Source organism: Natator depressus, chromosome 6 (genome assembly GCF_965152275.1).
Source record: "Natator depressus isolate rNatDep1 chromosome 6, rNatDep2.hap1, whole genome shotgun sequence".
In the NCBI taxonomy this organism is placed as follows: Eukaryota; Metazoa; Chordata; order Testudines; family Cheloniidae; genus Natator; species Natator depressus.
This window is the reverse complement of record NC_134239.1, coordinates 24,469,311-24,496,771: the sequence shown is the minus strand read 5'-3', so window position 1 is coordinate 24,496,771 and position 27,461 is coordinate 24,469,311. Positions and strand designations below refer to the sequence as shown.

At 41.1% G+C, this 27,461-nt stretch overlaps 1 protein-coding gene across 1 annotated transcript in view; it reads right to left on the bottom strand.

Annotated features, from left to right (window-relative positions):
• Positions 1–27,461, bottom strand: part of MUC5AC (mucin 5AC, oligomeric mucus/gel-forming) — a 56,671-nt gene that overhangs the window by 16,685 nt on the left and 12,525 nt on the right. Inside the window, exons 12-32 of the mRNA XM_074956662.1 lie at positions 26,734–26,844; positions 26,009–26,078; positions 25,091–25,228; positions 24,250–24,414; positions 23,254–23,348; positions 22,352–22,478; positions 21,436–21,685; positions 20,810–20,859; positions 19,388–19,488; positions 19,090–19,241; positions 18,223–18,361; positions 18,005–18,118; positions 17,581–17,760; positions 16,770–17,009; positions 15,786–15,942; positions 15,009–15,137; positions 14,502–14,646; positions 13,302–13,345; positions 13,007–13,201; positions 2,278–11,568; positions 1,846–2,066 (exon numbers count right to left, since the gene is read on the bottom strand). Coding sequence (XP_074812763.1) covers positions 1,846–2,066; positions 2,278–11,568; positions 13,007–13,201; positions 13,302–13,345; positions 14,502–14,646; positions 15,009–15,137; positions 15,786–15,942; positions 16,770–17,009; positions 17,581–17,760; positions 18,005–18,118; positions 18,223–18,361; positions 19,090–19,241; positions 19,388–19,488; positions 20,810–20,859; positions 21,436–21,685; positions 22,352–22,478; positions 23,254–23,348; positions 24,250–24,414; positions 25,091–25,228; positions 26,009–26,078; positions 26,734–26,844 — 12,114 coding nt within the window. The remainder of the gene's footprint in view (positions 1–1,845; positions 2,067–2,277; positions 11,569–13,006; positions 13,202–13,301; positions 13,346–14,501; positions 14,647–15,008; positions 15,138–15,785; positions 15,943–16,769; positions 17,010–17,580; positions 17,761–18,004; positions 18,119–18,222; positions 18,362–19,089; positions 19,242–19,387; positions 19,489–20,809; positions 20,860–21,435; positions 21,686–22,351; positions 22,479–23,253; positions 23,349–24,249; positions 24,415–25,090; positions 25,229–26,008; positions 26,079–26,733; positions 26,845–27,461) is intronic.

Genomic DNA, 27,461 nt, shown 5'->3' with positions numbered 1-27,461 from the left:
ACAGGCATTTGTTCTGCTCTGTCTTATGATAATATTCCTATAACTTTTGTGTCTATGGCAAAAAAACAAAACAAAAAACCTTTAAGACTAAACTCTGGCAGTATGGCGCTCTGTGGTAATGTTCCATCTGGTGTTCCAAAGCATAATTAGGTTTCTTGGACACGCAGTACCTCAGGAATTCCGAAGAGGGCAGGGGAAGCTCTGTAGCTTCTCTATGTGCCCTAAATCTGGACTGTGGCAAGGGGAGGGGAGTTCGTGACCCTACTCATTTCCTGACAGAATCCTTGTAGATGACACCAGTGTACTGGTGCATGCACAGAACTTCCATTATTTTTCATATGTGAGAAAAAGATTCTGTTGAGACTCAGCCAGTGTGAACTTAATTGAGCAACAAAGCCTGGAGAGCTCCACTGCTTTATACCTCAGAAATTGAGTTGTCAGTCAGGAGAGGAGCAACCCATGTCAGCATGAGAAATCTCTCCCTAATGATGATCAGAGCGGGGAGCAGTGACATCCCCCTAAATTCCCACCTATACTAAGGCTGCAGGGGTAATTTGGAAGGTGTGTTTTAACCCAGAGAAATCATATTGCCCCCTTGCCCTTGCAACATGTATGATACTACCGCCCAAAGATCTTCATGAGAAAGAGTGAGAGCTTGGGTTATGCAAAGGGATGTTGGTCAAGGCACAGGGGTGAGGGCTCCGTCTGTAGGTGCAGGGTCTGGGCTAGAGCTGGGGATGAGGGGTTTAGGGTGCCGAAGGGGGCTGTGGGTTGAGGCAAGGGGTTGTGATGTGGGAGAGGATGAGGGCTCGGTCTGGGGGTGTGGGCTCTGGGGTGGGGCTGGGGATGAGGGGTTTGGGGTGCAGGTGGGGGCTCCGGGTTTGTGGGGGGTTCGGGGGGGGCAGGGGTTTGGAGCTGCCGCGTGGGCTTACCTCCGGCAGTCCCGGTCAGTGGCACAGCGTGGGGTGGGGTGGGGGGCAAGGACAGGCTTCCTGCCTATCCTGACTCTCTGCTGCGCCTCAGAAGTAGCCAGCAGGTCCGGCTCCTAGGCGGAGGCGCGGCAGGCATTTCTGCATGCTGTTCTCGCCTGCAGCTGCCATTGGCCACAGTTTCCGGCCAATGGGAGTGTGGAGCTAGTGCTCAGGGTGGAGGCAGTGAGTGGAACACTATGCCCCCGCCTGCCCAGGAGCTGGACCTGCTGGCCATCTCCAGGGTGCAGCGCAGAGCCAGGACAGCTAGGGACTAGCCTGCCTTAGCTCCGCAGCACCGCAGACCAGACTTTTAATGGCCTGGTCGGTGATGCTGCCCAAAGCTGCCAGGATCTCTTTTTGACTGAGTGTGCCGGTTGAAAACTGGACACCTGGTCACCCTATTAGCACACCCTAAGCTTCTCTGTGGGTTACAGTGTAAAGTAGGCCCAGAAACAGTTTTCCACACTATCTTGAGTATACTGAAGAATTATCAGTCCAGTGTAGAGCTAATATACCCCAGGAGTAAGAGGCATCCCCATCCCCTACTCCAGTGTACAGAAGAGGCAAGACTGGCCATTACAGAATGGAGAGAATAAAGAGCTATCCACTTCAGTTACAATAAAATATTTTGGAAGATTAATTCTCTTTGCAATTTGCAGATACCAGGTTGCACAAATTAACATGTAATACCCAGACTGTCCTACAAGAGTTTATACCAATTTTGCACAAACGGGGGCACATTATCTACCACAAGAATTGTTTTAAAAACATACGTGGTCTTTCAGTTTCAAATAATTTATAATGTTCTGTCCTGCGAGCCCCATTATTACTAAAAGTAATTTCAAGCCTGAACAAGATCATAAGAGATCAATACCTTTCTGGGAGGTTTAGCATCAGGACACTCAATTTTAGTGGTTGAACTAACTGTTGTACTGGGAGTCGTAGTTGGTATAGATGTTGAAGTTGTCGGTGTACTTGTTGTTGCTGGAGTTGTTGAGTTACATGGTCCCTTAAATCGCTCCACTGAACATGTTTTACTACAAATGGCATAAAAATTACATCCATCCTTGTCTGTTCTGTTGTAAATAATTTCACCTATAAAAAAACAACCATTAGAATACACACAATACAATATACAAAGACAAAATATAAAATAATGATTGAAAAAACTGCATTAGTTAAATGTGACTATGTAAAATTTTAATATAATTAGAAAATTCTAATCTGTACTTTAATTAAAATACCCACTCAAAAATGATGTAAAAATCTATTTTAAATATATTCTCATGGATTGTAAAAGACTTACCAGGTGCAAAAACAGCATCCTCAATTTGGCAAAAACAGTGAGTAGTTGTCATGGTTACTTCTGTTGTTCCTGTTTGTGTACTTGAGACAGTTGGAGTGGTTACTCGTGTGGGCGTTGTTGACAAAACTGAGGTTGTAACAGGACAATTTACATTTTCTTCACAGCACAAAACTCGTACCTCGTAATTGAAACACATTTTAAATTTCCCAATTTGATCCTCATTTTTGCACACCAGCCCGAAATTGACATCGCACTGCACAACTTGACCGATCTGGTTGATGCTTATGTCCGGGTAATTTTCTGCCCTACACTCAATATTTTCAGGCTTTCTGCAGATTCTCTCTCCTGCTGCCCTTATGTTGTTGTAGGTTTCAATGTCTCCTTCTTTAGGTCCAGAAGAGGGAAAATCGACATCAAACCATTTGGACCATGTGCACGTTGGCTGACACGTTGTAGTTGAGGAAGTAGATGTTTGTGGAGTTGTGGGTCTTGGCGATGTTGTGGGGATTTCTGTGGTAGGTAGAGTGGTGGTACCAGTTGTCGTTGTACTTTGGGTTGTTTCACTAGTGGTGGTTTCTACAATTGTGGTAGTTGGCAGTGTTGTGGAGATTGCTGATGTTGTGGTGGTTTCTTTGGGAGGCAGAGTGGTGGTGCCCGTTGTGCTTCTGGTTGTACTTTTAGGTGTAGTGATTGGAGTTGTTTCAGAAGTGGTAGTTCCTGGTGTTTCTGTGACTGGTGGTTTAGGCGAAGTTGTGACTTCAATGGTGGTTTCTTTGAGTGTAGTTGGTGGCGTACGTGTAGTTGTGGTCGTGATACTTCTGGTTGTGGTTGGGCAGTTAGGGTTTTCTTCACAGCACAAAACTCGTACCTCGTAATTGAAACACATTTTAAATTTCCCAATTTGATCCTCATTTTTGCACACTAGCCCGAAATTGACATCGCACTGCACAACTTGACCGATCTGGTTGATGCTTATGTCTGGGTAATGTTCTGCCCTACACTCAATATTTTCAGGCTTTCTGCAGATTCTCTCTCCTGCTGCCCATATGTTGTTGTAGGTTTCAATGTCTCCTTCTTTAGGTCCAGAAGAGGGAAAATCGACATCAAACCATTTGGACCATGTGCACGTTGGCTGACACGTTGTAGTTGAGGAAGTAGATGTTTGTGGAGTTGTGGGTCTTGGCGATGTTGTGGGGATTTCTGTGGTAGGTAGAGTGGTGGTACCAGTTGTCGTTGTACTTTGGGTTGTTTCACTAGTGGTGGTTTCTACAATTGTGGTAGTTGGCAGTGTTGTGGAGATTGCTGATGTTGTGGTGGTTTCTTTGGGAGGCAGAGTGGTGGTGCCCGTTGTGCTTCTGGTTGTACTTTTAGGTGTAGTGATTGGAGTTGTTTCAGAAGTGGTAGTTCCTGGTGTTTCTGTGACTGGTGGTTTAGGCGAAGTTGTGACTTCAATGGTGGTTTCTTTGAGTGTAGTTGGTGGCGTACGTGTAGTTGTGGTCGCGATACTTCTGGTTGTGGTTGGGCAGTTAGGGTTTTCTTCACAGCACAAAACTCGTACCTCGTAATTGAAACACATTTTAAATTTCCCAATTTGATCCTCATTTTTGCACACCAGCCCGAAATTGACATCGCACTGCACAACTTGACCGATCTGGTTGATGCTTATGTCCGGGTAATTTTCTGCCCTACACTCAATATTTTCAGGCTTTCTGCAGATTCTCTCTCCTGCTGCCCTTATGTTGTTGTAGGTTTCAATGTCTCCTTCTTTAGGTCCAGAAGAGGGAAAATCGACATCAAACCATTTGGACCATGTGCACGTTGGCTGACATGTTGTAGTTGAGGAAGTAGATGTTTGTGGAGTTGTGGGTCTTGGCGATGTTGTGGGGATTTCTGTGGTAGGTAGAGTGGTGGTACCAGTTGTCGTTGTACTTTGGGTTGTTTCACTAGTGGTGGTTTCTACAATTGTGGTAGTTGGCAGTGTTGTGGAGATTGCTGATGTTGTGGTGGTTTCTTTGGGAGGCAGAGTGGTGGTGCCCGTTGTGCTTCTGGTTGTACTTTTAGGTGTAGTGATTGGAGTTGTTTCAGAAGTGGTAGTTCCTGGTGTTTCTGTGACTGGTGGTTTAGGCGAAGTTGTGACTTCAATGGTGGTTTCTTTGAGTGTAGTTGGTGGCATACGTGTAGTTGTGGCCGCGATACTTCTGGTTGTGGTTGGGCAGTTAGGGTTTTCTTCACAGCACAAAACTCGTACCTCGTAATTGAAACACATTTTAAATTTCCCAATTTGATCCTCATTTTTGCACACCAGCCCGAAATTGACATCGCACTGCACAACTTGACCGATCTGGTTGATGCTTATGTCCGGGTAATTTTCTGCCCTACACTCAATATTTTCAGGCTTTCTGCAGATTCTCTCTCCTGCTGCCCTTATGTTGTTGTAGGTTTCAATGTCTCCTTCTTTAGGTCCAGAAGAGGGAAAATCGACATCAAACCATTTGGACCATGTGCACGTTGGCTGACACGTTGTAGTTGAGGAAGTAGATGTTTGTGGAGTTGTGGGTCTTGGCGATGTTGTGGGGATTTCTGTGGTAGGTAGAGTGGTGGTACCAGTTGTCGTTGTACTTTGGGTTGTTTCACTAGTGGTGGTTTCTACAATTGTGGTAGTTGGCAGTGTTGTGGAGATTGCTGATGTTGTGGTGGTTTCTTTGGGAGGCAGAGTGGTGGTGCCCGTTGTGCTTCTGGTTGTACTTTTAGGTGTAGTGATTGGAGTTGTTTCAGAAGCGGTAGTTCCTGGTGTTTCTGTGACTGGTGGTTTAGGCGAAGTTGTGACTTCAGTGGTGGTTTCTTTGAGTGTAGTTGGTGGCATATGTGTAGTTGTGGTCGCGATACTTCTGGTTGTGGTTGGGCAGTTAGGGTTTTCTTCACAGCAGAAAACACGTACCTCGTAATTGAAACACATTTTAAATTTCCCAATTTGATCCTCATTTTTGCACACCAGCCCGAAATTGACATCGCACTGCACAACTTGACCGATCTGGTTGATGCTTATGTCCGGGTAATTTTCTGCCCTACACTCAATATTTTCAGGCTTTCTGCAGATTCTCTCTCCTGCTGCCCTTATGTTGTTGTAGGTTTCAATGTCTCCTTCTTTAGGTCCAGAAGAGGGAAAATCGACATCAAACCATTTGGACCATGTGCACGTTGGCTGACATGTTGTAGTTGAGGAAGTAGATGTTTGTGGAGTTGTGGGTCTTGGCGATGTTGTGGGGATTTCTGTGGTAGGTAGAGTGGTGGTACCAGTTGTCGTTGTACTTTGGGTTGTTTCACTAGTGGTGGTTTCTACAATTGTGGTAGTTGGCAGTGTTGTGGAGATTGCTGATGTTGTGGTGGTTTCTTTGGGAGGCAGAGTGGTGGTGCCCGTTGTGCTTCTGGTTGTACTTTTAGGTGTAGTGATTGGAGTTGTTTCAGAAGTGGTAGTTCCTGGTGTTTCTGTGACTGGTGGTTTAGGCGAAGTTGTGACTTCAATGGTGGTTTCTTTGAGTGTAGTTGGTGGCATACGTGTAGTTGTGGCCGCGATACTTCTGGTTGTGGTTGGGCAGTTAGGGTTTTCTTCACAGCACAAAACTCGTACCTCGTAATTGAAACACATTTTAAATTTCCCAATTTGATCCTCATTTTTGCACACTAGCCCGAAATTGACATCGCACTGCACAACTTGACCGATCTGGTTGATGCTTATGTCCGGGTAATTTTCTGCCCTACACTCAATATTTTCAGGCTTTCTGCAGATTCTCTCTCCTGCTGCCCTTATGTTGTTGTAGGTTTCAATGTCTCCTTCTTTAGGTCCAGAAGAGGGAAAATCGACATCAAACCATTTGGACCATGTGCACGTTGGCTGACACGTTGTAGTTGAGGAAGTAGATGTTTGTGGAGTTGTGGGTCTTGGCGATGTTGTGGGGATTTCTGTGGTAGGTAGAGTGGTGGTACCAGTTGTCGTTGTACTTTGGGTTGTTTCACTAGTGGTGGTTTCTACAATTGTGGTAGTTGGCAGTGTTGTGGAGATTGCTGATGTTGTGGTGGTTTCTTTGGGAGGCAGAGTGGTGGTGCCCGTTGTGCTTCTGGTTGTACTTTTAGGTGTAGTGATTGGAGTTGTTTCAGAAGTGGTAGTTCCTGGTGTTTCTGTGACTGGTGGTTTAGGCGAAGTTGTGACTTCAATGGTGGTTTCTTTGAGTGTAGTTGGTGGCGTACGTGTAGTTGTGGTCGCGATACTTCTGGTTGTGGTTGGGCAGTTAGGGTTTTCTTCACAGCACAAAACTCGTACCTCGTAATTGAAACACATTTTAAATTTCCCAATTTGATCCTCATTTTTGCACACCAGCCCGAAATTGACATCGCACTGCACAACTTGACCGATCTGGTTGATGCTTATGTCTGGGTAATGTTCTGCCCTACACTCAATATTTTCAGGCTTTCTGCAGATTCTCTCTCCTGCTGCCCATATGTTGTTGTAGGTTTCAATGTCTCCTTCTTTAGGTCCAGAAGAGGGAAAATCGACATCAAACCATTTGGACCATGTGCACGTTGGCTGACACGTTGTAGTTGAGGAAGTAGATGTTTGTGGAGTTGTGGGTCTTGGCGATGTTGTGGGGATTTCTGTGGTAGGTAGAGTGGTGGTACCAGTTGTCGTTGTACTTTGGGTTGTTTCACTAGTGGTGGTTTCTACAATTGTGGTAGTTGGCAGTGTTGTGGAGATTGCTGATGTTGTGGTGGTTTCTTTGGGAGGCAGAGTGGTGGTGCCCGTTGTGCTTCTGGTTGTACTTTTAGGTGTAGTGATTGGAGTTGTTTCAGAAGCGGTAGTTCCTGGTGTTTCTGTGACTGGTGGTTTAGGCGAAGTTGTGACTTCAGTGGTGGTTTCTTTGAGTGTAGTTGGTGGCATATGTGTAGTTGTGGTCGCGATACTTCTGGTTGTGGTTGGGCAGTTAGGGTTTTCTTCACAGCAGAAAACACGTACCTCGTAATTGAAACACATTTTAAATTTCCCAATTTGATCCTCATTTTTGCACACCAGCCCGAAATTGACATCGCACTGCACAACTTGACCGATCTGGTTGATGCTTATGTCCGGGTAATTTTCTGCCCTACACTCAATATTTTCAGGCTTTCTGCAGATTCTCTCTCCTGCTGCCCTTATGTTGTTGTAGGTTTCAATGTCTCCTTCTTTAGGTCCAGAAGAGGGAAAATCGACATCAAACCATTTGGACCATGTGCACGTTGGCTGACATGTTGTAGTTGAGGAAGTAGATGTTTGTGGAGTTGTGGGTCTTGGCGATGTTGTGGGGATTTCTGTGGTAGGTAGAGTGGTGGTACCAGTTGTCATTGTACTTTGGGTTGTTTCACTAGTGGTGGTTTCTACAATTGTGGTAGTTGGCAGTGTTGTGGAGATTGTTGATGTTGTGGTGGTTTCTTTGGGAGGCAGAGTGGTGGTGCCCATTGTGCTTCTGGTTGTACTTTTAGGTGTAGTGATTGGAGTTGTTTCAGAAGCGGTAGTTCCTGGTGTTTCTGTGACTGGTGGTTTAGGCGAAGTTGTGACTTCAATGGTGGTTTCTTTGAGTGTAGTTGGTGGCATATGTGTAGTTGTGGTCACGATACTTCTGGTTGTGGTTGGGCAGTTAGGGTTTTCTTCACAGCACAAAACTCGTACCTCGTAATTGAAACACATTTTAAATTTCCCAATTTGATCCTCATTTTTGCACACCAGCCCGAAATTGACATCGCACTGCACAACTTGACCGATCTGGTTGATGCTTATGTCCGGGTAATTTTCTGCCCTACACTCAATATTTTCAGGCTTTCTGCAGATTCTCTCTCCTGCTGCCCTTATGTTGTTGTAGGTTTCAATGTCTCCTTCTTTAGGTCCAGAAGAGGGAAAATCGACATCAAACCATTTGGACCATGTGCACGTTGGCTGACACGTTGTAGTTGAGGAAGTAGATGTTTGTGGAGTTGTGGGTCTTGGCGATGTTGTGGGGATTTCTGTGGTAGGTAGAGTGGTGGTACCAGTTGTCGTTGTACTTTGGGTTGTTTCACTAGTGGTGGTTTCTACAATTGTGGTAGTTGGCAGTGTTGTGGAGATTGCTGATGTTGTGGTGGTTTCTTTGGGAGGCAGAGTGGTGGTGCCCGTTGTGCTTCTGGTTGTACTTTTAGGTGTAGTGATTGGAGTTGTTTCAGAAGTGGTAGTTCCTGGTGTTTCTGTGACTGGTGGTTTAGGTGAAGTTGTGACTTCAATGGTGGTTTCTTTGAGTGTAGTTGGTGGCATACGTGTAGTTGTGGTCGCGATACTTCTGGTTGTGGTTGGGCAGTTAGGGTTTTCTTCACAGCACAAAACTCGTACCTCGTAATTGAAACACATTTTAAATTTCCCAATTTGATCCTCATTTTTGCACACCAGCCCGAAATTGACATCGCACTGCACAACTTGACCGATCTGGTTGATGCTTATGTCCGGGTAATGTTCTGCCCTACACTCAATATTTTCAGGCTTTCTGCAGATTATCTCTCCTGCTGCCCTTATGTTGTTATAGGTTTCAATGTCTCCTTCTTTAGGTCCAGAAGAGGGAAAATCGACATCAAACCATTTGGACCATGTGCACGTTGGCTGACATGTTGTAGTTGAGGAAGTAGATGTTTGTGGAGTTGTGGGTCTTGGCGATGTTGTGGGGATTTCTGTGGTAGGTAGAGAGGTGGTACCAATTGTCGTTGTGCTTTGTGTTGTTTCACTAGTGGTGGTTTCTACAATTGTGGTAGTTGGCAGTGTTGTGGAGATTGTTGATGTTGTTGTGACTGGAGTTCTTTCTGGTGTTGTTTTACTCACCAGTGTGGTTTCTTTAGTTGTACTGTGCATTGCTTTAGTCGTTTCTTGATGTATAGGTCCTGTTTGAGGTGGTTGTGTTGTTTTTATATGGGTAATAATGTGGTGTGTCATTGCTGTCGTCCTTGTTGTTACTGTCTTTGTTGTGGCTGGGGTGGTTTTTACTATTGGAGTAGTTGCTGGGGTGGTTGTTTCTATTCGGGTAGTAGCTGGGGTGGTTGTTACTCTTGGAGTAGTGGCTGGGGTGGTTGTTCCTATTGGGGTAATGGTTGGGGTGGTTGTTAGTATTGTTGTGGTGGTTGTTACTCTTGGAGTAGTGGCTGGGGTGGTTGTTACTCTTGGAGTAGTGGCTGGGGTGGTTGTTACAATTGGGGTAGTGGCTGGGGTGGTTGTTACTATTCGGGTAGTCGTTGGGATGGTTGTTACTGTCGTTGTAGTGGCTGGGCATGGTACATTTACATTTTGGCAACACTGAATTTTGATCTGGTAATTATAGCAGATTGGTGGAAGTTGATCCTTGTTATAACATATCAGCCCTTCTGTTTTGCTGCATATTACATTTTGCTCCAGCTCATTTAATGGTGTGTTAGGGAATCTTTCTGCTCTGCATTCCACAGCCTTTGGAGCTTTGCATACTTTGTATCCTTTAGCTCTTATATTCTTAAATGTATCGAAATCTCCATCATTGATAGCAGACCCTGGGTAACTTACATCATACCATTGTGACCATTCACATAGTTCTTTAAAACAACCAGGAGTTGTTATAGGAACAGTTGTCACAGCTGTTGTAGTTTCTGAGACTGTGGTTATTGCTGGAGTAGTTACTGTTATTGATGATGTAGGTTTTGTTGTTGAAATAGGTGTAGTCGTTGCAGCTGTGGTAGTTTCAGTGGTTGGTGGTGTAGTGGTTGTACTGACTATTGTGGTAAATTCTGTGGTGGTGGTTTGAGTAGTGGTTGGTGAAGGAGCTGTAGCTGTGAAAGTGCTTGGAATTGGTGTTGAGGTTATCGGCGTAGTGGTTGGTATTGTAGTAGCAGCGTGAGGGGTTGTCATGGTTGTAGTGCCTGAGGCTGTTGTAGTTTGTGCGGTTGTGGTAGCGAAAGGTGTCGTTGTGATCGTTGTAGTTTCCATGCCGGTGGTGGATGAAGGTGTAGTTCCTACTGTTGATGTAGTTTCTGTAGTTGTAGAAGTCAGTGTGGACGTTTCTGTTGGAACGATGGCTGTGCCTAGAGTCGTCGTAGTTTCTGTGGTGGTGGTAGTGAAAGGTATAGTTATGGTTGTTGTAGTTTCTGCAGGGGTGGTTGTTAAAGGAGTCGCTGTTGTAACTTCTTCGGTTGTGGTTTCTGTGGTTGTGGTGGTTGAAGGTGTAGTTCTTACTGTTGGAGTCGGAGTTTCTCTAGCTGTAGGAGTCTGGGTGGAAGTTTCCGTTGAAACAATAGTTGTGCCTGCAGGTGTTGTAGTTTCTGTAGTTGTGGATGGGCAATGACTAAAATCATCACAGCAGAATACTTTTATTTGATAGTTATAGCACATTTGGAGTACTCCTTCCCCTTCCTGATCTTCATTCCTGCAGACAAGCCCAAAGGATACATTGCACTGGACAGTTTGGCCAATGTTATCAATTGATTTTTCTGGGAATTTCTCAGCTCGACATTCTACATTTTCAGGTTTGCTGCAGATCGCTTTTCCTGCTGCTCTAATATCATCATACGTTTCAGAATCTCCTTTATTGTCCAGACTGGGAAAATGGACATCATGCCATTCAGACCATTTGCATTTTGGTTTACAAGGTGTTATGGAGGTGATTTCTCCTGTAGTATGTACAGTTCCGGTTGAAGGGCTAGCAGTTGTTTCAGGGATTGTTGTTGCTGGAGCTGTGGTTCTGAGAGTTGAAGTGGACACGCTCGCTGTTTCTGTGACTGGAGTTGTGGAAGGAGTTTTGGAGGTCATGGTACTTGTGGAAAGAGTGGTTGTTCTAGGCTCTGTGCTGGTAGGTAGTGCTGTGGTTGTTGAAGATACACTGGTTACAGTAGTTTCTGGAGTGGTTGTTTTTGTGATGGGTGTTGTAGTCTCCTCGGGCGTTGTGGTAGCAGGAGTTGTATTATCACATGGTACAAAGCTACAGCATAAGATTTTTATCTGGAAGTTGTGACAGATCATTTGTTGCTGATCCTTATTATAACATATTAGTCCCGTTGTTGTACTACATTCTACCTTTTGCTCTAGTTCATTTAATGGTGAGTTTGGGAATTTTTCAGCTCTGCATTCAACAGCCTTTGGAGCTTTGCAAACTTTATAACCTTTGTCTCTTAAGTTATCAAAAGTGTCAAAATCTCCATCGTTGATCCCAGGCCCTGGATGGCTCACATCATACCATTGTGACCACTGACATACTTCACGAACGCAGACTGGTGTAGTCGGTGTCACTGTCGTTAAAAACCAAAAAGAATGAAAATTTAGTACTCAACCTTCAATTTTAAATGAAGAATACTAAGAAGTTCCAGCAAATATTCTCCTTTCTATTATACCAAATAGACTGAGTGTGATGTCAGCTATCTGTAGGAAGATGGGCTTGTCTAGGCACTGGCCAAAGGGCATGAGCTAGTGTACTCAGCTCAAAAATATATCCATTTATTAGGCTAGTTAAATTATAATGAATATCCATTCAAATAGTGAAAATAACCACAACATATGAATTTGTTGGTATGCCTGGATTTATCACTTCCAAGGGCATGTCCATTATTTCTTGTGATGTGCTAGGAAAAAGAGTAATGACCAAAATGTCAAAAATAGTTGCCTGACTTACACATGCATAATTTGCACACTTGGGAAAAAACATCTTTGCATAACATTTTCCATGTTGCGCAGCATGTTTGCACTTTCTCATGAACATTAAAGTCCCGATCCAAAGCCCACTGAAGCTATGGAAAGACATAATTGAATTCAGTGGGCTTTGGAGTAGGCCACGTATGCACATAATTTATTTGTTATATAAATTTACTGCTCATGAACATGTCACATTGCCTGCACTCCTCTCTATTTGTCCATAGAACAATTACTGCAGGGTTGAATCAGGGGTATGAGTTTCCTTATGCTGCCCTAATGTGCTTCAAGTCTGTTTGTAAAGGACCATCTCTTGGGTGGAGAGAGTAATTCATGCTCCTTGCTGATTCAATGCAGGCCTCTCTGAAACTTCTGAAAAGTTGCCAGTTAATGTCAACTATGGTGACAGTTTCTGTGATGTTGCACGAAGAACTATAATAAAATGACTAACTAATCTCACGTGTGCTACCAAACAACCATCAGATGGTCATGACTTTCAGCCATTACCAATCTGGGACAGATTGAACCAGAGATCTAGAGGTGAAAAGCATAGTATCTCGGTCTGAGCAATCCATTTACTAACCACATTTTCAAAATACTGTGATACTGACAGGGATTTTAGGAGAAATTAGTCATTCTGCAATTTAATAAATGAATAATAGGGAATGATTCTATGACTGTGCCGATTACTATCTGTGGAAATTTTCTATATAGCAGTTTAACAAGAGTGGTATAGAATCAGTTGCCATAACAGTTTATAAAATACCCATGGGATTGTTTTCTAATGAATCTGTCTGAATTTGAGCAAAGATAATATCAAAACCATGCACAATGGTTTTATTTTCTATATTTTCATGTTTCAATTTGTTTTCTAGCTCTAATCAAAACTATATAAAATACACAAAATGCAAATAAAAATAGGTCTTATTAGTTTTTGAGTTTCTGATCCATTCATTAGAGTTATAGGCATGGTTTGGTAGGTAAATTTCACTCAACAGCAAGTAAGAGTACAGTGAGCTCATGTATTCATTCAAAATATACCTGTTGTGGTGGATATAGGTGTTGAGGAAAATACAAACGGTGTTGTGGTTAAGGGTGTAGAACATGCATAGACTTTTCTATCAATTGTTCCATTGTGACCACAAGTTGCAATGATACACCCGCCAATGCCATCTGTAGTGTTGTAGATGACATCCTCATACTCATATTGCTTTCCATCATATGTGCAGTAGCAGTCTGTAAATCAAAAGAGAATATCATCATTAGATTTCCTGTAATATGGAATAGATTGTTCCAAAAAGTTCATGTTCAGATAAAAGCTGCTGTGTCAACATACCATCTTCATCATATTCACACTTAATGCCATTCATTGTGCATTCACTGTGGGGGGAAAAGAGAAAAAAAATATGGGACTGAAGATGCATAAAGGATAACCACATACATTTTACTGTTTTAACTGTTTCTGTTGCATTTATATCCCAAGGAACAAAATGAAGTTGATGGAGAAAAGTTGTGTGGGTAAGCTCAAAAAGACCTAATCTTTCTCCAAGTCATGTTCTCATCCATCCTGTGATAGGAGGGCCCTGAGCTCTCACACCGGTGCAGTTCTGCTGCAGAAAGGCAGGGTGGGCAGGCTTCTTTCAATCTGCAGACAGGATTTGTAACACCATCTGTGCCTATTAACAATACTCTGCACTGCATCCCTTCCATGATGCCACAGAAGAAGGTTTTGGAGGCAGCAGGAAGGGCTCCACTGACCACTTCCCTGCAGTGGAGGGGAAGTGCAGCAAGGATGGTGGTGGAGGAGTTACTGTTGCTCTTAGGTTGAAATAGCTGCCAGAGAATCAATTTAGCTGCTCTGCAGCCTAGTGAGGAGGATTCCCTCTCCTCAGACCTTGATGGTATGCCCCTGTGAGAATACAGTCTGTTTACTCAGGCTGTGCACAAAGATAGGGATTTCTCACTTACTAATTAAGGGCTAGATTCTGGTACCTTTGTTCACACTGACTAACACTGTACTCTGCAAGTAGTCCTATTGACTTTGTGGAGTAAATTGCTATTCAGCATGAGAAGCATATCAGAATATGTCCCTAAGTAAATATCTGTGTAAGGAAGAAATCAGTTACAAAAAATAAAACATATAAAAATACTGAAGAACTCTCCTGGACAGATACATGCCAAGACAATAGCAAAAACAAATGAACAGAATTAAGCTATAGAGCAATTTTAGATAATGATTTCAGTAATACCTTGTCAATTTGTTTCCTAAATGAAGTACAAAGAAGGTTGTCGTTTTTAGGATAATACACAATGCGCAATAAAACAGAGAAATATGCTTCAAGCAAATCACTCAAAAGGAAAGAATTTCAGATCATGATCCTTTCCCTTCCCAGTCCCAGAAATAAAAGTGTTTATGTATTCAATAGTAATTTATGCACAGTAGATACAAGACCAATTCCTGTTAGCAAACCATGGAGTTTAATGGCCAGTACATTATGTTCGGATCCTCCTAAAATCCTCATACAGCTAAGCTTACCATGATTGACAGTTCTCTTCTGAACGAATGGGTGTTCCTGGCTTGTAATATTTTCCCTTGGCATCATAACAGCCACAGTGATCAACACACTCCATATCATCTTCATCGAAATAGGGCTTGTCCTCTGGACACTTTGGATAGCAGCCTGCAGTAACAAAGAGAGTTATATTGACACTGGATCTCTTACACTGCGGGTGTCTCTAGACAACTATCTAAAGTCTGCATTGATTTCTTGTTGAGGGGTGGAATGTCACCCTTAGTGACATGATGATATTGCTGCCATAGCATAAATTTCTCTCAGAGTTCAAATGCAATAATTTGGATTTTAATCCCAAAGAAGATCATGACCCCTTTAGAGAATTACACACAATTCAGAAAACTCCATAATCACTAACCTGGCTTGTACTTTCTAATAAAAATATTAAATATATTGAGAAGTAGGAATTTTAGTTCACCATCAGTAATTAGGTTTTATAAGTAGAGTGAGATATAGTTAATGTATTTTACCTTCCAAGCCTTGTAACTCATGAAGGCATTTTCCACTTGGGTTCCTGCAGGTCTTCATACAAGGGGACCCACAAGGCTTGTAGTGCCACTCACATTCCCCCTGCGGGTTGTAGTAATCACAGAACAGAGCTGGAAGAGGGCAAAATGGGTGAAAATATACATGTAACAAAATGTTTCCAAAGTGCTTCTTAGCTATCCATATGCTGTGTACAAATCCCATAATGCTAGCATAATTCTGCAAGTAGTGAACAGTAGTTATCCTGTTTCTAATTCAATATGATTATCTTACTTCTACAGTTGTATTGAGTACAGTGATGTTTCAAAGCCTCTACAAGACACTGACAGAAAGCATAAAACTCAATTAACTGGAACATAAATTTTTCAGCTGCTACTATGCATTGCTATTTACTTACACTGTGACAGATAACAGCTCTGTGTGTGTGTGTATATATATATATATAAAACTTACTAGGATGGCAGTGGTATATCACAATCTGTAACTAGATAATACAGTAATTTAACAACTAATACAATCACTAGGGCACAGTTTTATTTCAATCATATCTACAATTGGAGAGAGATTGGAAAAGGAAGTTTTGTAGATAGTTTTATTGATAATTTGCTGTTTGCTTTGGGCTATTTTACTATTTTCCAGATTGTAGTGCATCTCAGGAACAGTACTTTACTCCTCTTCATTTCTTCCTATGTTTTTTTTCCTTCTCATTCTTTATTTCTTTTTCTCCCTCTCCCTCCATGAAGTTATGTTATAATACTCACGACAGATAGATGGTGTTCTCCATGCAACACAAATGCCAGCCTCATTACATGCTTGAGCATATGAAGCTACCGCTGTACAGAAACATTCACAATCTCCCCCAGTGTCACAGGCACAAGCATCAGTCACGCATGCTTCATAATATTCATTTGGTTCAACCTGTTAGAATACATGACATTTAATTTTTGTTCCTTGCACGTGTCATCTTGCTTTGCGATAGCAATTCCCTCTCCTCCTAAAATTTCAGTCAAATGTTTGTAAATGGATGCCTTTCTTTTCTTGTCCTCTTGTAACATCATTCCCTGTAGCAATGGAACTACATGCAGAATAAACTATGATTTTTGGAAAAAAGAGTCTAAGTTGGGGGGGAAATTACAAGAATATTTTTTTTTTATAAAGTCAAGTGAAGACATCAAGTTTAGGACACGCCTCGCATTAGTAATCGTAAGAGAAGTGACTACCCTAACAGCTGTGGGACATTACAAATTAATTGAAAAAAATAATATAATTAGATTAGTACATCCTATCACAACAATCATCCTGTTATCAATTAAAGGTATTATCAGAAGCTAATCCTGCTGGACAGAATAACACATCCTGTGATTGTCCCATATAAAAAGGGTGATCTAATGATGTCTGTGCAAGTGTCACATACTTCTTTGATGTACCAGCTTACTTGGCAAAAAGAGAAAATGAATCTCAGTGAAATTTCTGCATAGTTCTCTTGGAATTAGCTATGGGTCCAGTTTGGTCTGAAAGGACCTGATCCAGCTCCCAATGAAGTCAAATCTTTCCATTGACTTCAGTGTGGAACCGGATCAAGCCCATGATGCTTCTTCCACAATCAAATGTACATATACATTAAAAAACAGGTAGGGCATCCTTATGTTTACTGCAGGGAATGGCAACGCAATGTGCATCACTAAGGTATTCTGTATATATTATAATCCCTGCTTAGAAGGATTCCACATAAGGATTTGCTATACCTGAGAGTGACAGGCAGCAAATACTTTGCTGTTGATTATGCTGCACTGCTTCTGGGCCCAGGAGTTCCTGTAAGGGTTTGCAGTGCAAGGATCCTTGTTGCTCTTGGCATCTGGGCAAGTCGGAGAAACCTTCCAGCTGTTTCCAAACTCCAGCACATCTCCTACCACAGACTGACTTCTGGTGGTAAAGTCATTAATGCCGTTGCCATCATAGTTCCCACACAAGCCACAGACCTGACCCTGCATAGAGAAACAAACAAACTGATGAGTGCTAATAAAATGTGTTTGCCAGTGTCTGTGATTAACTGAAACTCTGACTTTTCAGATTTAATGTAGACTTTGGCTCTTCAGTGACAGCCTCACACTTTTCCCCGCAGATACCTTTACGAAAAACTTCCCCTTTTTTTATTGTACTGAATCCTGTCTGAAGAAAGAAGTAAAGTAGACACATAATTTTGTTCTTAATTCTTTTTTTTTTAAATCGTAACTAGTTTTATTTAATTGTGAACCTACCTTATTAGTAATGACCTTTAATGAGTGTTCTGCTACTAGTTAGTTATGAAATCATTATGTAATTTGTGTACATGAATGATGTACTCAGAAGCAGCCTATCACCCCACTACGGTCTGTCACGCTAAAGGATCTATTTTGAGACACCACTGAAAGGTTGAAAATATGCAATAGGAGTTCATTCGGTCTTGCAGTCAAAGTCTTACTTATGTTTCACTGCACTTCCATTTTCTCCTTCAAGAGGTAACACTAAAGTGTATCCATAGGAGTTGATCCCAGTCATACAGCTTCTAAAACTCACCTTAAAATCTGGGCTGAGCTTGATGAATATGCTGGTTTTCTTATCCCACATGAGAATCAGCCCAGTGTCAGTGTCAATCACCATGTAGATGCCCATGTAACGGACCTTGTATGGCACTTCCCCTCCACGGACCTTCTCTAACACTTCAAACTTTCCATCACTGAGTACCAGTTCATAGTTCTGAAATAGGAAGAAAAGCCAACAGATTTAACATATCCGTAACTGTCTGAATTATTCTATAGCATTTTTTCCTAAAATATAGCGCAATTGCTGGCAGCAAGTTTGGATGTCTAGGAAAGGTTATGCTGTCTGATTGGATATTTTTACAGTGAGATCTACCTTGGACAGTCTATTGTGCATCTTACTCATGTCAGAGACCAGATACACATGTTCTTTCCCACAGTTTATCAAAGAAGCTACTCACCCGTAGGAAGACTTTAATGGCCTTTGAGCAGGTGGTCCCAGTGGTTCCACAGGGGATGTTCTCAGTGATAACTCGGAAGGTTCCAAGGCTGGTACTGTTTTTACCACAGTAATCCTGAGAACAGGAGTGATAGTTAAAGTTAGTGATGCAAGGTCACCACATGTAGGAACACAAGATACTTTTAGTGGTGTAATAATCCTAGGAAAGAAGCTCAGTACCTGGGCCAGTGTGTATTCGCAATCTCCACTAAAGCTGAAGCGTTTGCCATCAAAAGTAATGTAATGACCATCTCCATAAACTGAGCAGGTTGCCAGGCAAGATTCATTGGTGCATTGCCACATTCTGTTTTTACAAGTGCTAGGCGGGAGAAAAAAGGTCAATTGTAACAAAAATACTTTAACATATTCATTTCTCCTTATATAGCCAGATGTAAATTTGATTCCAAATTTGTTTATCCCCAAAATACATTAAACCGATGATCCTGGGAAATAGTGCTTACTAATGTTAAACGGTAATGTATAGTAGCTCTGGGCCAACAGGACATAGACCCCATTAATTCCCAAAGATAAATTTATTTTCTGATTAAGTGGGTGATATGATTTAAAAACCTTTTGGATTTCAAAACCCCTTAGAATTTTTTGAGATGTATGCACCTCTGAGGGACTGCATGTGGACTGAGCAGGCATAAAGTTTTCCCGTGCGTCTCTAATGGAGATGAGGGCATATAAAGTCCACCATTGTCCTCATCATTTCCTAACTATTCTTGTTTGGCTTTGAAAAGAATGAGGAGAGCCTGGTTTTTTTTTATGCTGAATATTAGATTTCAACATTAGATACCAATTCTGAACTAACTACTAACCCTCTTGCAGTGAAGGATCCCATTGCCAACCACATTCTAGAGCACAGGCTATGTGTATATCTATCATCACCTTCTGTTGCATGGAATATGAGCCCCATTCAAGTGTGTGCTATAAGTCTTAATTCTGCTACAGCAAAATGAGATTCTTCTCAAGTTTAAGCGGCAAGGACATGTACCCATCCCCCTTTAGGACTGTGAAAACCATAATTATTCAACATATACCTACCATGTGTTACAGTTGACTTTGATTGTTTCTCCTGGATTGTAAGAGGCCTCATTGTGAACACATGGACAGTCCCCCACAGCTACACAGCCACCTTTGCCATCAGACACGAGATCATTAGGGCACACGCAGCCAGAGACACACTGTGTGCTGTACTGTAAGAACCACAGAGAAAACATCACTTGATAAATCATGTCAGTGGGAAAGAAACATTCAACTACAACAGCACAGAGTGTGAGAGATTTAATTTTGGTCAGGATGTGAAAATGTTTTCAAGTGGGCATAAGGAATTGGCACTTACGCAGCCCATGTCAAGCGTCTGACAGCTCTTCTGGCACTCGGATCCAATTGTGCCTGCAGTGACATTGCTGCAGTCAAAGTAGACCATGGGAGCTGCACAGACTGTAGGAGACAAAAGTCATAAGACATAAGACACAGAGTTATCAGTTATTGCTACAGTAATTATTTGTTATGAATATGCCTCCAAAGAGCCCTGATTTTAGAGTTAAACCAAGGAACACAATCTAGTTGGAACGCTCCAGTTACTGGTAAATAACCTTGATTTGCTCTGTCACGCGTTTTAGCTCTCTGCTGAAATCATTTAGCCATGTAGCTGGCATAAGGCTTTGTTTAGAATTATAAATGACCTCAGATATAGGAGCTCATTGCTTTTGGTTGTAAACTTGGAATTATAGTTAGAAAAAAAATTGCAACTAATTCACACATTACTTTGGATTTTGGAATAGCATATGCATAGCTTTCATGTGCAATGTAACGGCATGCACAAATGGCCAGTTAGTTACAGAACTGGTCATCTGCATGTTTAATTACCCCCTCTGCAAGCACAGATATGGTAACTGTAGCCAAATCCTGCAGTCTTGATTCAGTTAAAACTCCCACTGACACCAGTGGGAGATTTTTGTTTGAGTAGCGACTGCAGGATTGGGTGCCACGTCTTGGATAAGCACCTGATGATAGCTGTAGGATTAAACATCTGAACCAGAAGTAAGGCCAGAGCCCTGGCTGTGAATGTCATTACAAAAATTGCCAGTGGCACAGGAGCAATATTTGGATCTTAATGTTTTTTCTTCTGCTGTATGGAGAATGGAGTCTGTGGTACATTATACTATTGGGTTTTACCTAATACACACTGAAATCTCTGATAAGTGCTTTGAACCACCTTTCAGTTGTTAAGAAATACATCCAACCATCATTTCTTTGTTGAAAAAAGAAACTGATTCGTGTAACTATATTAACAGCTGTATTATTTTTATTTATTTTTTGCTTCCTTTTGCTGACTTTCATTTTTAAGAAGTCTCATGGAAATTTGCCTTTTGGAGAACAATTCATAAAGGACACCCCTCACCCTATATTTATCAAGCTTCCAATAATTTTTTATTTTTAGGAAATTCAGTGGTTCTTATGTACTCCCTAGGGCAATTTTCTTTTTTATATGTAAAACTGCGACCAGATCTTATCTTGCTGTGAATTAGATCCTTTAGTTCTTGTCATATTTTGTTTCCACTATTCCACAATACAAAGAATGGAACTTTGCATTTCAAGAATTATATCCTTGATACTACAAAACTGCTGTGCAAATGGTTTCTGATGGGTTAATTTCCCTGCTGGGTTTCAGGTGTTTGCTATCTTCATCGTTGTAATAAAACAGAGTTCACTCAGAAGTGTGGGAGGGAATTAAAATAAAGCTTTAAAGGGGTTATACCTGGTTGTGGTTTCACTCTAACGCAGTCCAGCTTTCCATGTATGCAAGAGCTGTGAGAAAGAGAAAGAAATTATGTTTGCTTCAAATCATAGTTAGTTACATGGAGAGCTGCTTCTATCTTGCCATACATCCAGTCTTTCCTATGGAATCTGGGATACTGAAATGCCACCTTGTGGCCAGAGATAGAAAGTGTCTTTTCAGCAGAACGGTGTACATTGTTTGCATATCATTTCTGCTATAGCTGTCCAGAAAACAAGCTTGTGCCTTATGCTAAGACAATGCCACCCAGTCAGTTTGTCTACATAGATTATTACTTAAAAAGTTTCTTCCATAATATTATTCGTTTCACCAGCATTCTTCATTTTAAGTACAGGGTAGACTGTACTGGTAGACTTTTTTAACCTTTTAAATTCAGGGAGAAAATATGGCTAATTGAGTTAGTTGACTGGATTAAAGAAAGACTTCTAAACAAAGACAATCCTAAAAATTCATGAGTAATTGTGATTTTCACACTGAAAATTCTTAAACTGGGAGAGAAACTCATTTGACTTGATTAGACTCCATAAAATATATATGATTCCATGATTGCCAGTGTCCAGCCCGTGTTTTGTTAAAGAACCTCTTACCATATGACCCCATTGTCGTGAACAACCTCTCCAGAAGGTAGCACAGATCCTTTGTAATAACAAGGACAGCTAGTAGCGGGCACGCATTTGCCATTTTCATCCATGTAAGTTCCATTTGCACAGGTGCAGCCATCAACTGGAGTGAACTTGATGTTGCATGTGACATCGGGCTCACTCAAAGATCGGCAAGTGGGTTGGCAGGAATTGACAACATAGCTGTACGTCAGGGATTTGGGGCATGAAGTTATGGCTTGAGAGAGTAAAAAAAAGTAAATTACATTCATAGCTTATTTAATGATGGCTATAAATGCTAGATTTTGGATATATTATATATGATAAAACAGATCCTGTATGTCCACAGATTAAAATGGAATGGATGAAATTCTGAAGTGAGGTCAATTTTAATGTAATTTACATGGCTTTTGGACTTGTACTACAAAATTTACCGCACAAATTACTATCTCAGATGGGTACACTAGAGAACCCCATTGCTGTCAATGAGGTTCCTTCAGTTTAAACAAGAGGAGAATTTAACCCATATTGATTTGTACAGTTTATTTTTAAACCCTAACCCTAAACCTCCTTCCTCCTTCCACCATCAGTATATTAAAGTAATAAAACTGGAAGCATCCTAATTATATTAAACCACAGTAAAAGCCTTATGCTCCCTGATATTTCCTTGGGACTTTCATTCAGCTTAGGCATGATTCTCATGAAGCATCTTCTTTAGGTAACTTCCTACTTATCTTTCATTACATCCCCCATTACTCATACCCCTTAGATTCTATAAGGGGTGCTAGAACACCATCAAACTTTTGTTTAAGATTTGACTGGGAGAGCCCTGGATTTCTTGGAAACTGGTATAAAGGTCCTACTGGCTGACCATTTTTAACCAGTGAATGGTTTTAAAACTTACTGCAGACATTGGTCCTCCATCCGCTCAACAGGACTCCTTTGGCGGCACAGGCTCTGACATAGGTAGAGAGGGCAGCACACATACAATCCTCACTCTTTTCACAGTTACAGGTGTCAAACAGACAGTTCTAGGAATACAGATAAGACTCATTAGTAATCACTGAACTGCCCATCCAAAGAAATTTCCCTTTAAGTTTTTGCATTCACATGCCAAAATCACTGGCTCTGTTTAGTCTTATAATGGATTATAGGGCCAAATTCTACCTTGATGTACTCACTTTGCAACCTAATGGACCAAATGGTGCTCTGATTTTCCCCAGTATAGATCTGAAGTATGTCAATGGGTTTATTCTGGATGTTCATCAATGTAATTGACAGCAGAATTTGGCCCATTAATGTCTGTATATTTATATCTGTATAAAAATCTAAGCATTTCTTTCTTTGCAGTCATAGTTATCTAAGAGTGTTTCAGACACACAAATTTGGATTACTTCCCTGCAAGGGAAATTACCCTGAGTACCTGCAAAAAAGATGCAATCCTTTACAAGGAAGTACAATAGATGCCTGCAGCTGTATTTTTATGTTCCTCCTTTTATTTAAGGAAAAAATAGTTTTATTCTTTATATCAGATATTTGCAATCAATGCAGTGTCACATACAAAGTGAAACAAGTAAACTTATCTTCCTGATAGTGTAAAGAAAAATGCCTACTTAGAGAAGGAGTAGATTACATGAAATCAAATTACAGTTAAACATTATTGTAGCCTGATGAACTTGTCAGAAGCAAATTGGGTGTCTAAACCAGGTCCTCCTGTTCAGTACGTGTTTCTCCTGGCACTTGGTATCAGGGATCAGACTCTTACTGGTGCTATTATAAAGGCGAAAGAAATAACTAGCAAAGTACCGTGTGGTAAACATCTGGATTCACTGTTGAGTGGCATTCAGCAAAAGGTCCTTGAGTGTCAGTCAGCAATCTGCACCAGTGCTGAGCGTATTTTTCTGGAAAAACAGAAAATGCGAGGAATTCATGTTTCACTTTATGGGTTAAATTCTCTTCCCAGTTACATCACTGTAACCCCGTTGTGTTCAGCGGAGTTGCAGCAGCATAACAAAGAGTAGAATTTGGCTCTGTATTTCTTCAAACACAAAAAGCTGCCCACTCTCTTTGTACAGAAATGTGAACGTGTCATAAACTGACTGAAGCTAAATCACAATGGCTGCCTTTGATTAAGCTGCAAAAACTTGAACTTGTGTTTTGAAACAGGAGATTTTCAGTGTGGATTACCAATGGCTCAATTCGTATTAGCAGCAGAAAGAGTGGCTTGTGGACTGTAAAATCTTAAGTTCTTTATTGGTTAGAACAGAAGATTGAGAGCTGTGAACCAATGAATTCCAAGTATGATTCATGACTCACTGTGCAGCACTGGGCAAGTTACATACAGTCCAAACATGCAAAGTTCTGAGCACACCACACCTTCTAGATGGCACTCAGCATCTTACAGGATGGAATGATAACCTCTTCTGTGCCTCAGTTTCCCCATATGCAAAATGGGAATCTTAACACTTCACTTCTTAACTCACAGGGCTATTGTGAGGCTCTAAAATAGTCTATTAGTCTTAAGTATTATTATTATTTATGAAGAGAAACCCTCAATCTCGTCTGACTGAAAGTGGGTGGGCAAGATTGGATTAGTTAAAATGAGTCACAACATCCTGTTAATATTTCTTGCAGTTAAATATTTGCCTTGTTTTTCAAGCTAATCTTTTGCTATGATTTAATTTTTAAAACCATCTAAATGTAACATGGAATTTAGAATCTGAATTTGTTTCTGATACCTATTTTTGTCAGATGTATTTGGTCTTCTAATTGTAGAAGAAAAATATTATTTAAACAACATACCATTTTCTATGCTGAGGGTACAGGGGTTCTCAAAGATGTTTTTGACATTAGGGCAATCAGCCTGGGTTTTCCAGGTATTGGCAAAGGCGGCTGCTGTTCCTTCCACTACACCGCTTGTGGCTTTGAAGTCATCTGTCTGGATATTGTTGAAGTTTCCACAAAGACCTTAGCAGGAAGCAGAAGGAGTTTGAATCTCTCATACAAGATCAAAGGTAATTTCAGTGAGTGGGGTCACAACCTCCTCCTTCCTGATTATGTACCTTTTTCAAGACCCATGTCTCTGGGTTGCTGGTACAACCTTTTTACCTCTGAAAGCTTTCTCTCAGGACACTTTCCTGTGAATATCAGACTAACCTGGCTACTTTTCCTATCTTTATTTCAGGGGCCCTGCAGAACTCTTCAAAATCCACAGATTGGCTATGTTTTGACTTCTGGATCTGAAAAACCACTACACTTTTATTTGATCAGAGTAAACATAACCTAAAAGTAAAAATAGCATTCAGTGACCCTTCTACTTCTTACTCCCAGAGAGAAATCTTAATCTTATAAAAGCTCAGCAGTGCTTCCCTTCCTGAGCACAGTCTAACTCTCTGACTGTCTCCGATCCTGCTACCTGTCTCCCACCCAAACAAGCAGTCTGGGTGGTGCTTCTGTCTAGGAGTCCAAGCCTCTGTGTCTGCATGCACTCAGTGGCATATGTTCTTTTGGTCTTCTTCCAACAACATAAACCAACCAACAATGTTGCTTAACACTTATACTAACATCTCACATAATACAATTTCAAGTTAAGGCAGTCTCTTCTCCACAGTAGGAAAGACACTTGTTAGATAAGTCCACTTACCACATGTCTGCCCTTTGTGGGATGGGTCCAAGCTTACAAAGAGTTGCATGATGGGTACGAGCTGGATCTCAAGCTGAAGCCCAAAGTTTGTTTGTACAATGATGAAGAATGATGAAGGCCTGAAGATGGTAACATTGGCTACGGACAAAGAACACAATAAACACATTTTTGTATGTGATCAAAAATTGCAACAACTGTCCATTATTTGCAAAGATTCTCTTTATACTAAGCTGCTGCTCCATGTAGTGTGAAGCTGTCACTTGGAGAAAAAAGGAGCGTTACTTTAAACTGGATCTAAAATCTGGTACAGAGTTAGTCTATATTTATTCTAGGCAGCAAGCGGGCAGAACACTCCTCCAGTGTAGTAATTTCTTTGGAACAAGGAGAAGAACATGAATTTCTGTGTCCAAACAGACTTTGGCTCTGTGAGAAATACCTAACATGATTTTGTCCTAGGATCCAATCTGGAAATACTCCATACACATACAGTATTTGTACTTCCTGTAAATATGAGGAAGAAACTAAGGAGGTCTGGATAGAGTAAAAGTCTTTAATGATGAACAATATTCATGAAAACAGGCAGAAGAGACACAGGGCAACTTAATGGCTCAGTAAGTTGTAGGGCCTGGTTTTTGGGTCCCAGTGTATATCAGAAATTTACTCCTACACTACTACTTGGGTCTGGAAATATCAGCATGATAATGTATGTATGAATAGAAGATGTTCTCTAATGGTTACGTAACAGTATCCGATTATCTCCAAACTCAAAAATGCTGAATGAGCAAAAACAATTATTTTAAAAATAAGAGGTTACTGCAGGGTAACTGGCTTCAGAATGTAACTGAGAGTAAAAGCAAAGCACTAGGCTAGCCAAGTCAAAGTCTGCGAATGCCACAGGTGTCTCCTAAAAGAACATACCTGCAGAGATGGGCAACTGGGTGTAGATCGTATTCACAAACACGCTGCCAGAAGGTTTGATCACAACGATCTGGCAAGAAGGAAAAGACAGTGATTGGCAAGCAGGTTTAGGAACTGTTCAGCGCTTTCCAGATATTTCATATCTAGTATTGTACAAGATGAAGAAAAAAGCTGGACGCTTGATATAGTGAAAATCAACTTTTCACCACAACTTTTTTTGTTACTATACTATTTTCTATAATTGTTATAACTAGCAATTATTTAGAAAATCTGTATAAAATGTAAATGCCAGAGAACTTCCAGTGTCTTGACTTCCATTGTCTGCACTGCGGTTTCTTTTTGCTTGATTAAGGTTATTTCTTATTTGAACAGAAACCAATGCTGATTTCCTAGCTGCACTGTTCTTTTTTGTGCATGTATCTACCACAAACAATACATATGTGTGTTCATTGCTACAGGATTTGGGATCAAGGACCATTCATGTTCAAATATGTTTCCATCTGGACGCAACATAAGGCTGAACACAGTTCCTACTGCATCAGGAACAGTAGTTGTGGTGAGTCTAGTTGGTGATGGGAAAACACTTTTTGCAAGCTACAGATCACTAAAGTTTTTCTCTGGTCTTCAGTTTAAGCCCATCCTTCCCACCCACACCTACCTACCCAATAACTGTCAATTTAAAAAACATTCAGGCAAAAGGTTGGGTATTTGTTTTTACTACGTACAGTTTGTCCTCCACTTATGCTTATGGCTACACCTTTCAGGCACGTCTCGGTGTCAGTTAGGCCACATTTGCGGACTTCTCCTAGAACAGTGAAGGCATCGCTGTCACAGAGCTGAAAAAAAGAAAAACCAAACCCATTAGATGAAAAGTGATCAATATCAAATTACATTCTTGGTAAACTGGGTCATTGTAAATTTTGCTCATTCCTTCTCTTTGTCTCTCTCTCATATGCACACCCATTTACACTCACCAAAGTAAGCTGGCGTAAACTCATGCAACACAATGAAAAGTATCAGCTGACTGTGGCATTAAATACCTGAGGTACTCATGGGGAGATTTCAGGGGCCTTAATGTTCAGACATTCCTAGATTAGCAACAGATATTTTTGTGGCATTCTCTTTTCAGTTAAAATTTAACTTGACCTTACTAAAAGTGAGGTTGTTTTATCTCATTAAAAGGATTTCTAGCACACAACTGTTAGATGGGGAAAGGTAATTCTTTGTGTGTGTTATTTTTAATATTAAGTCTTTATTACTTTTTTTTACAGAAGTTATTATATATAAGTCAATGACAATGATATATAGGGCCTGACTTTTGCAGTGACTCTGATGGACTTTCATTCAGGTACATAATCATCACCATTCCCACATCCCCTATTTCATACATATCATAGTCCCCAGTTATTAATTTATCTAAAAAACACACACACATTTTAGATCCTACTCCTGA